Genomic DNA, 11,040 nt, shown 5'->3' with positions numbered 1-11,040 from the left:
CATTTTTGGGTGAACTATCCCTTTAAAACGAGGGAACAAATTAGTAAAATGTGCTGACCATGAACATAATTTTTCCCCGCATTTTTTTGTTTGGAGATCCTTAGTAAACAGTTTTATACAACAATATTTTTGTGGAAACTGTGATACACTACCATTTAATGTTTGGGGTAAGATCGAGCTTTAAAAAAATAAAATAAAATAAAAACCCCTGAAATGAACACTTCTATTCAATGCATTAAACTGATTCTAGTGACACTTAAGACAAGTTACAAAAGTTTTCCCTTTCAGCATAATCAGCATAAGAGACTTATTTAAAAATTATTAAAAATCGTATTTATTACAAAATTTTGACTGCCGGTGTATGGTTTTATTTCCTGTAGTTCCTTAGTGAAGCATCTAATTGCAAAGCATTGCTCATCTTAACACAAATCCCATCTGCACTTATATGTATATGTGGTAAAAAAAAAAAATTCACAAAAGTTTTGAGAAAGGAGGTAGAAATAAAACTTTGCCTTGAAATGAGCATGATTGCTCTACAATCACGAAGGTTAACAGGCAATCGAATGAGGGCACAGCTTCATAGGCAGGAGGAAACAGCCTTGCTGTGTTTCCTGTGCTATGACAGTGTGAGAAAATCTGACCTTTGTGTCATAAAATATAGTGTGGTTGCTTCCTTAACAAACACTTATGGCTCTCGCGGAAAAGTTGAGTTAACTTAAAAGTACTGTATATAAATGCGTGTTTACATAAACATACTTTAGATTAACATTACAAAGAAAAGGTCTGTATATTCACCAAAAGCACACATATGTAGCAAATAAATGAGCAAGGCTATTTTGTGAATATAAACGCAGAATATTGGAAATTACTATATCGCTTTGTCCACACAACAAAAACTAATGGGCAGTGCTTTGGCGAGTTAGCTAAAAGAAAAGCAGCAGCGCCCATGCGTAATAGGATTCATGAGAATACAATGCAAAGATTTTTAAGAAGGCCTCAAAACTGATTTTCCCGACTCAGACATGATATGTCATGTGCCAGTACAGTCAATCAGTAACACTGGAGGATAATACTGGTATAGTAATAATAGCAATATAGCACTTGATTCAGTTTCAAGGTCAAAATGCCTTGAAACAGAATCAATACAAAAATTCATTTGTAGTTTTTGTCTGTGGAATTATTCAAAATGCTGATTCTTGACTCGCACACAAACACACTTCCATACATAGTTAAAAAAAAAAAGAGTGTTTTGAGTTTTGGAGTGCTCTCTGGTACAATCATATGCCACGTCTGACACGTCTTCACACTCTTCAGCATGTGCAGGGCAGAGTTGTAGTGTTTGACCCACCTAGCTGCCCCACTGCCATTAGCAGAATGTCTTTCTTTTCCTTATAAAACCTCAGCTCCCGTCCCGCCAGACGAGCCTCTTCCAGCTCGCGCTCGGTGGCGGCCATCTCTCGATTGATGGTGCCGGATAAAGCGTGTTCTCGGCTGACCCAGTCGGCGGCCATTTGAGTACGCATGTCATCGTCTAGCGCTCGGTGCGAGTAATGAGCGAGCACTTCCTGTTTACAATAGAGGATCATTGTTGTACATACTGTAGACAGGTCAGTGAAACATATCAATGCGCCAAATAAATATTTACAAGGAACAAACAAGGGACTAATAACAAATAAAAAAAGGATACAAATAAATAAAATAAAGCTTTTTGTGGCAAATGTATATTTTAGATTTCATAAACATTTCTCCAGTGTTATTTTAGTTTCATTGAGATTGTATGATAGTATTAATATTTAGAATTGGTTTTGATTTTTATATTTTTTTGAACATTTTGCCAGTGTTATTTTAGTATTATTGAGATAATATTATACTTTATCAAAATATTGAATTCGTTTTTTTTTTTTTTTTTTTAAATATGTCTATATAGTGACTATATACATTTTTAGCATTACTTATTCTAATATATCAAGTAAAATAAAATGAAAATAAGAAATGTTGCAACTAGCTTAAAATAAGTTTTGTATATTTTATATATTAATTTTTCTTTTCTTTTAAAGTAATGAAAATGCTTTTTTTTATGGTTTTAACTTCAGTTAACTATAATTCCTCTGCATACCTTTCTAATATAATTTTTAATAATAGCTAAGCTACTTTTTTCCTTTATTACTGTGACTGGCCTGGCCAAGTTTCTGAACTCAAAATAGTTGTTGTTGACATGTAAAAGTGGGCGATCATGTCCAAATAATTGTAATAAATAGTATTTTTGGAGTAAGTTTTGAGATCTGAAAGTCACAGCATGTTTTCGTAGTGTGCTAAACTTTTATTTCAAAAGATGACTATGTGATTCATCATGATATTACTTTTGCACAACTGAAAATAGAATATTTGTCTTCACCTGACGGGAGCACTGCCTTTCTCTCATGGCTTTGAGACTACCGTTCCAATGGAGAAGCTGGAAAACTGTCATCAGTTCCTAAGAAAAATGATGATAATGTTAAAATCACATGTACATTTACATCTTTCCATGCAGTCCAATCATGATCTGACTTACCTGGAACTCTAGCATAGACTTGCCCTTATTAGACTCCAACATGAAGCGAAAAGCACCGATGCCTGTGCTAGGATTATCAGCTTCTTCTCTGTTTCCCTGCAGTAAATAAAGAGGAGTAAAGATAGACAATGTCAACAATACACTCCTGTTTAAAAGTTTGAGGTCAATCAGATTTAAAAAAAAAATGAATTTATACTTTTATTCAGCAAAGATGCATTAAACTGATCAAAAGTGACAATAAAGATGGCGTTATAATATTATAATAGTAGTCAATAGTAATAGTTAAAATAATTCAAAAGCTTAATAAAAAATGCCGTTCTTTTGAACTTCCTATCCATCAAAGAATCCTGAAAAAATATTAAGCAGCACAACTGTTTTCAACATTGATAATAATAAGAAATGTTTTAAATCTGCATATTAGAATGATTTCTGACACTGAAGACTGGATTAATGATGCTGAAAATTCAGCTTTTCTATCACAGAAATAAAATGCATTTTAAAATATATTAAAATAGTAAACAGTTATTTTAAATTGTAATAATATTTCACAATTTTACACAATTCATTTCTTATTAATTGAAAATCTTAACATTTCTTTGACTACAGCCCATGAGTCACATGATCTGCTTTTATTAAACTTGAAAGCTCCAGTGCGTGCAATGTAACTGCATGGGAATCAATCAACACTTCAAATCAACTTGTATTTCACAGAAGAAATAAAATCACAAGTGTTTTGAAGTACATGAGGGTGAGAAAATGAACTATCCCTCTAACCGAATAAAGATTACTGTGAGAACTCACGTTAAAAGAGGCAAGAGCCTCACACACACTCTTCTCTATGAACTCATCTGTGATGCGTCGAGATGGATGCTCATTGAAAACAGAATTCATTAGGGCAATTTTGGCCGCGCTCCGTCTCGCTTCGGCTTTGGTCGGGCAGAACTGAGAAGATCAAAGATGCTATTTAAACCACACTGTAATCGAATCCTGAAGATGCTCACAGAATTCACTTCCAAGAGATCCTCAAGAGAAAACATTAGACAGAAAAATATGCAGACGCAGATGGCGACCAAACACACAATTATTTATTTTTCGGAAGATCTGAGAGAAATGCATTGGAGAAAGCAAAGGGAATGTTGCATGAGGTGCTTGCCTGAAAACTCCCGAAGCAACTTCCCCCGGGGAGACTGACGTAGCAGACGTAAGGAGGGTTGTTGGATGGGACCATCTCGTAGACCACAAGAGCGCCGTTCCTCAGGTCGGCACCCCGTGACTGCTTCATCTGCCAGAACTCCTGTAAGGCCTCCACGACATTCACTGTGGGAATCAGAAACATCCTATCAGAATATACAACACCATTCAAGTATATTTTAAGACTCATCATGAGTCCAAATGTAGCTTGAAGCAACGGCAATCACATTTCATACACTAATTCTAGTACACTAGTTTTTTTTTGTTATATTTAAGTTGAAGTAACTTAATAGTACTTGCATACACACAAATACATTGGACGAATATTTTAAGGGTCAGACCAGGTTTATATATATCCATGTATATTACCTTTAAAGGCGCAGTAAGCAATTTCTGAGAATCATTGTTGAACACTGTTGATTATAAAATCAACCCAAACAAACACTCCGCCCCCAAAATGCATAAACACGCAATGCAAGAGTGGATGTCTCTTTATCATAGCAGAAGAAAAGCAAAATAAAGCTTTGTGAAAAAAAAAGCGAAGATGATGAACGAACGACAAGCAAGAACAAAAAATTAACATACAGTACACATGAGTTTATATAAGCAAGAGTTTGTTGTTAGTAGCCACCAGCACACACTCAAAACCACGTTACTCGCATATGGAGCAGAAACAACGCAAACTCTGCAATGGTTTTCAGGCCTTATCCCCCTTTGGTCTCTCCAGCACTGGAAAGCTTTTCTAATATTAACTAGGGGTGTAAATCGGACAGTTCATCACGATACGATACGATATCGATTCTCTCAGCCAGCGATACGATATTTTCCGATACTTCAAAAAATTCCACGATACGATTCGATTCGATTCAGGGCTATATCGATCAATTAATCGATATTTAGATATTATGTTCACACAACCAGTTACGTTTTTATTAACTCACAAATGCAATCAAAATATATAACATGAACGTTTAATTAAACTCTTTGAAAATTGCACACCCTCTCCCAATTGGGACATTTATAACAGAAGTGGTCATTTGCAAGTACTCCGTTCTTGTTCATTTTCATAAATCATGTTTTTTATTATTATTGTGCATTTAAGTAATATCAAGTTGGATAATAATAATAACTTAAAAAATACAGGTAAAATTACAAAATTAAAGTTAATTGAAAGTATGCTTTAATATGTTAAGTTTTTTTTTTTTTTTTGCAGAGCAGATACATTCACATTTAATCTTTCTGAGTCAAACAAAACCAAGTAATTGCTATGATAAATAATACAACACTCGGTTAATCTTCATAACGTTAATCTCCTCAGCTGACATAGACGCCTAAGAAACTTTGTTGTTGTGATAACGTACACGCAGTAGAGAGCTTTTCCCTCACCACTAAACGAGCTGCTTTAGTAAGGTTCCGTGAAAATGTTTCAGGTTTTATTTTCCTTTTACGCCCTGAAGAAATATCACGAGTTCATTGAAATTATCCATCCTCGATCACTTTTAGTCAGCTTTGACGAAACTCCTCTTAGCCAGCGCGTCTTTTCAGAGTGACATATGACCTGAATACTGCGCGCTGAGTCGCTAAAACGGACTTATCGTGTTGTGTTCACCAACAAGGGTGCGAGTGCTTGTCTGTTTCTGCTTTAAAACATGAACTTGCGATGCCTTGACAGCGGACAATACCGACTTTTGTGAAAAAAACTTGTTTAGGGTTTAGTCAGTCTTGTCAGGCGTCTTTTTCAGATGAGGAGATTAACGTTATAAAGACACACCGGCAGGCGGTTGGTGAGTAAACGAAAATGTGCGCTTTGGCGGAAGGATGTTACGTGAGAATGTGGAGAGTGTCAAAATAAAGGTGTATATCGATATTTTAAGTGTGGAATCGATGCATCGTATCGTTAGACGTTATATCGATGCATCGATCCATATTGATGTATCGTTACACCCCTAATATTAACGCGGGTCCTGAAGCTCTTGCCTGATCATAACCCTTCTTTTTCTAGTGATATTCCTCTGACCTTTTCTCTTTTGTAATGTCTCTCAACCATCTCTCTTTCTACAGTCTTTCTTCAAATCTCCTTCTTGCGCTCACTCTCTCTCCTCCCCCATCATGAGTGGACACGCCCCCTACTGCTGATTGGATACAAGTTTGCTGAGGTATTCGGGCCGATCCACTTTTAACAGCGTTTCTCAGAAATCCCTTACTGCACCTTTAAAGGGGTAATTCACCACTTGCAAAATGACCTTTCAATAAAACTTGGGTGTCCATTCAGTATAAAGTCGAAAGCAGATTTAAAAAAAATAAAAAAACAAGAAAAAGGGGCTGATGGACCCTTTTGCTAAATAGGTAGATAAACTTCAACACCCATAATGCATTGGGCATGTTGCTGCCATCTAAGGCCACTTCCAGTCTGTTCCTATCAGATTGACCAAAGTTAAATACTGCTGGAGTAGGAAATATTCTTAGCAAATTTTTAGTCACAATGGTGTCGTACGGTTCCTGGGTGCAAGAATTAAAAGAGTAAACATCTAGCGGGAGTGAGTAGGCTAACTTTCCGTTTCCAGTGAAGGATCCAGCCTGTTCTAGGCAGTGGCCAAATGTTGCAAAGACTCCATTGCAAACTGGATGCCTACATGCAGTCGCTATGTTCGAAAAAGAATACTTCCTATAACTATATCGTATGCGAAAAACATAGTAGTTTATCAAAATACATAGTAGGTGAAAAGTACCAGGATGACCTATTGCTTCTGCAGAGAATCTGATGGTGAGCATCTCATATCCCAAGAGGCCATAAGAGAGGATTTGTGAATGGCGGTATAGCGATGCAACTCACGTGAAGTAAGTTTCAAACCAAATGTAGTACCTACTATGGCCTTGAGTATCACCTCCACTTAAAAAAGATGCAATCTAATCCTGATTACATGAAATAAGCTGCTCCCGAGCATGCTTGAGATTACGGATCTGTTGCTATGACAGCAACTGTGGGATGAGCTTCGAAGAACCTAACAATCTTGGATCATGTCAATAATGCAATCCAGCTAATTGAGTTATCCACGTACGAAGAACAAACCCCCAGTAAGACAAAGAGCGAGTAAACATTGAACAATTCAAAGCAGGTTGAAAATTGGGAACTTGCGCTTTAAGTTTGTTTAGAGATAGCATGGTAGAGGGCTAAATAAATCGAGCAAAATATCTACAATGAACTTTTGCAAAACAGTTCATAAATCTTTCGCTATGACTGTCTCAGCACACAATGAAAAGCACATGCTCATTTAATGGCTGATATAAAGGAAGCTTGTTGTTGTGGAATTGCTTATGGTTTCTAACAGGAAATAAGGGTGGTTTATTTGGACGAGAGTAATGCGAAAATGATCACAATGTATAAAGGTCTTTCTTCAGCAGATGAGCTTGTTACATTCAGATGGTCTGAGGTGTCTCGGAGGTAGATTAAAACACTTATCCTGCCTCTAAAGTGCATTGGCAACAGAATTTATCTGACAATAATCCCTTCGATGTATTTAGGTCAGCATGTCAGGGGACTCAATCTGCTTCGAGAGCTCCAATCCAATGTTGTGCTACAGTCCCGTTAGGGGGCTGAATCTTATGAAGAACATGTCTGGGTAAAATTAAGTCAGTTTTTAGTTGTTTTTTTGCAGTGTGACAATTTCATAACAATGAAACACACCACCATCTCTCTGATTTTGCTATTGTTCTTGATGACTCTCAACTTAATTTAAATAAATTTTAAAATGAATTCTATAAAATGTTAAAAAATTTATAAAAAATATTTGCATTCATTTTTTTTTTTCGCATTACAGCAATGATAATAAGGAGAGGGATGTGCTTAATCATCATGAAAATACTGGCACAATGGAAAAAAATCATAATGATTCTAAATATAGGATTGATATTTACTGCAAAATATTTGTTTCTTTTGAAGTGGAATGAGATTCAAAACCCATGCTGCTGAGAACACATTTCTGAATGTGTTTGCTTGAAGTATCTTGCATGTGGGTCAATGATGTGATGCTATTTTTTTTTTTTTTTTAGTCCAGATCTAGCTTATTAAATAATTCAAAAATACATCAAAAATGTATTACAGAGAATGAAGAAAACCTCTCCTATTACGATCATGTTTATAATTTCTGAATTAAAGTCTTATTTTTGGAAGGGATATAAAGTCAAAAAAAAAAAAAAAAAAAAAGTAATAATATTTGAAAAATGTAAGTCTGCCAAATTAAAGTCAGTGCAACCAACATGCGAGAAAGGCAATTGTGTTGTGAAAATGACAAAACAGACAGATGTGAAAATGACAAACCCCCTTGTGTTAATATATAATCTTAAATATTACATATTTTGTGCTTTTTATGAAAGGGTAAGCCTTGTTCTGCTAGAGTAACCCTAGTAAAATTGAATGATACTCATTATTCAAAAAATTATTTGTGAAAATAAAAATGTGTACACTCACGTGCTCAAGGTGCAAGTGAAATGTTACTTTTTTATGTTTGTTACACCACTTTTTGCATACACAGTTTTTAGTCATTACATTTTAAAGTAAATATATAATATAATATAAAAATAATCCTAAACATGCATCAACTTGAATAGAAGAACCATATTTGAATAGCCAACACATATTACATTTCTAAGCACTTTACATTTAGAACTATATTGCTTTGTCATTAATTATCATTGAGCCGTATGATTTCATAGTGCAAACATCTCCATGTTGACCCCACATACCCCTGCCGTATCCTTGCGTGTGTTTGGCAAAGCTCCTGACCACCGCGTCCACCGCCTCCCGCAGAACCGCAGGGTTGGTGGGATTGGACAGACCCAGACCCGCCGCCATGTCCACCGAACCGAACCCGCTGCCCATGATACCGGACCCGAGGCTGTGGAGCTGAAGGGGCGGCAGTGGTGGCGGCGGCCCCGGGGAAGCCGACACCGAGATGCGGGAACCCTGTGCCGACGAAAGAGTGCCCGTTACACCGGGCCGCAGGGACCGGAGCGTCCCGGTCGCGCTCGCTCCGTATCCGATACCGGGCTGTAAGCGCTGATGGCGAAGAGACTCCATTGTCTCGAAAAGTGATGCAAAACAAACCAACACAAAGAAAACGACTACCACGAACGATTACAAAGCCGATTAAAAATGCATATGACAGTCATAAAAAGTGTTTCTCAAAGGTATGCGCTTTGTTAGGCTGATTGGGCAAAATATTATTTAGTGTTTGAGGCGTAAAACTGCCATAGGGAGGAAAAAGGAGCAGCATATGCTTGTGTTTGACCAATGGATGGATTCATGCTGTGTGACGTGGCACGTCCGGCCAAACCTTCCCAAATGCTCAAATCTCTGTAACCAAATATATAAACAACGCAATTTTCAGATATTTGTTATAGGCTACATGTTTATGTATATTTGTGTAAATAAAGTCATCTTTACAAATCTCACGCGCACAAAAAAAGTAGAAACTAGAGAGCAACTAAGATGGTTGACATGATGAGTTTCCCCTGCTTCCATGCTAGTAGCCTACTGTGATTTTGATAAAGTAAACAATTTTGTCAAATATCGTTCTTGAGGCAGGACACCACAGATAAATAGGCCAGTAGAAAAATATCAACTTATAGATAGTAACCTACGTCCAGGTGATTACTCACAGACAGTACATAAAGACATTTTTTGTATTAGCCTACATGTATTGTAAAATGTTTTGATTAAATGCAAATGCAGAATAACTTAAATATAATTAAATCTGATTAAATTTTCACACACTTACAGAATCTAGAATTTTGATGATAACGGACTTGAAATGTCATTGTTTTAAAGAAATAATAATAATAATAATAATAATAATAATAATAATATATATATATATATATATATATATATATATATATATATATATTGTAAAGAGTCTGGAACATTGAATAAAGCCATTATTGTTTAATTTTCTTGACATATTAGAGTTAAAGGTTTGTACAGATGATATTTTGTATGTTTTTAATCTGAAAATACTGCCAACAACCAAAAAATGTTTTTTTTTTTTTTTTTTCGCATTTGAAATCTACTAATTTTAAGTTGGATGCTTTCTTTCCATTAGTCAAGAAGACTTTATGAATGTTATGGAAGTAAAATAGTCCAAAATCTCAAAATTGACCAGTGCAAAACAATGCAACAATAAAACATATCAGACATTCAGCAGCATTGAGTCTGGTTTCAGTAACAAAAAGTAAGATAATAGCTACTATGGTTTTTGTCTGCTGGTTTATCCATCTTTCATGGCAGTTACATTGTATTTTATAGTATTTTGGAGTATACCATGTAAACACAGTAAGAATGACCTATGAACTTTTCATTCAGTTTTTGATTGTTTTTGGCTGTTAAATGACAGAACTAGCATCATGTGAATCAGACTGTTCTTCTTATTTAATGTGATACATGTTTATACATGTAGATGTTTTCATATATGTTTACCCCCCCCCAAAAAAAAATCTTGGCTTAACTCTGGAAGCTTTTGTTACAATAGCACTCTTTGTACTTTGTTAATTTGCACTCACCACATGTTTATGTGATCGATTAAAAATGAGTCAGTTGATTCCTTCTGCATACTTTTATGTTCCTCTGTTGAAGCCCATGAGTGTGTTACCAATTTTTTTTTATTTTTTTTTTACTTGAATTCCCCTCAGAGCAGTAGGCTATTGATGATAATTAGTGTTGAGCTAAAGTCTCAAGGGTGATCATATGTCTCCTGCATGGTTTATAACAAGCTGGTCTTTGCTGTCAAAGGAGTAAGATTGAAACATAAAACTGGCAAGAGCTCTGGAAAGTTCACTGAAAGTATTCACAAAAACAGCACAAAGCACTTGAAATGTCTGAGCTGCAGTGATTACTCATCGCTCTGCGGTTCCTCAATGATCCGCTTGCAAGCATTGAAAAAGTTCCCTCTATAATGGCACTAGAACATTCTGCAAGTCTTATGGTCGCCATATGCTAACCTTAAAGGGCACTGCTGTCTGAAGAAGCCTGGTTGAATGTTGCTGATATGAATATAAAATCCAAACACAATGCAATACAGTGCAAAATGCATAATGCAATATACAATTCTATTGACATACAGTGTCCCTAAAACGTATGGACACTTAAAAAGCAAACAAATTCCATTACATTAACAAAATATCAACCATGTGATGTTACCTTTTGCTCATAACTAATTTTAATTTTGTCCAAGGGATTTTTATTTTATTTTTTGAATGTATGAAGTAGCCTACAAGTTCACACAGGTGTCCCCTAGCAGAAG

At 35.8% G+C, this 11,040-nt stretch overlaps 1 protein-coding gene across 1 annotated transcript; it reads right to left on the bottom strand.

Moving 5' to 3' along the window:
• Positions 1-92: 92 nt before the first annotated feature.
• Positions 93-9,017, bottom strand: lix1l (limb and CNS expressed 1 like). The gene is made up of 6 exons (XM_079880182.1): positions 8,486-9,017; positions 3,705-3,868; positions 3,353-3,493; positions 2,552-2,647; positions 2,396-2,473; positions 93-1,565 (listed from the first exon to the last, which is right to left on the bottom strand). The coding sequence occupies exons 1-6, from the start codon at positions 8,817-8,819 to the stop codon at positions 1,311-1,313; spliced, it is 1,068 nt and encodes a 355-aa protein (XP_079736308.1). The 5' UTR covers positions 8,820-9,017; the 3' UTR covers positions 93-1,310.
• Positions 9,018-11,040: the final 2,023 nt, after the last annotated feature.

The sequence above is a fragment of the Squalius cephalus genome, assembly GCF_949319135.1.
Source record: "Squalius cephalus genome assembly, chromosome: 8".
In the NCBI taxonomy this organism is placed as follows: Eukaryota; Metazoa; Chordata; class Actinopteri; order Cypriniformes; family Leuciscidae; genus Squalius; species Squalius cephalus.
This window is presented reverse-complemented; position numbering and strand designations above follow the sequence as displayed.

What these genes read in the sequence shown, in the direction of transcription:
- lix1l (XM_079880182.1), bottom strand. Translation starts at nt 8,819, where the DNA reads ATGGAGTCTCTTCGCCATCAGCGCTTACAGCCCGGTATCGGATACGGA. An exon ending in GTTGCTTCGGGAGTTTTCAG is followed by an intron (nt 3,494 to 3,704) that starts GCAAGCACCTCA and finishes TGATCTTCTCAG; the next exon opens with TTCTGCCCGACCAAAGCCGA. An exon ending in AGGCTCTTGCCTCTTTTAAC is followed by an intron (nt 2,648 to 3,352) that starts GTGAGTTCTCAC and finishes TATTTACTGCAG; the next exon opens with GGAAACAGAGAAGAAGCTGA.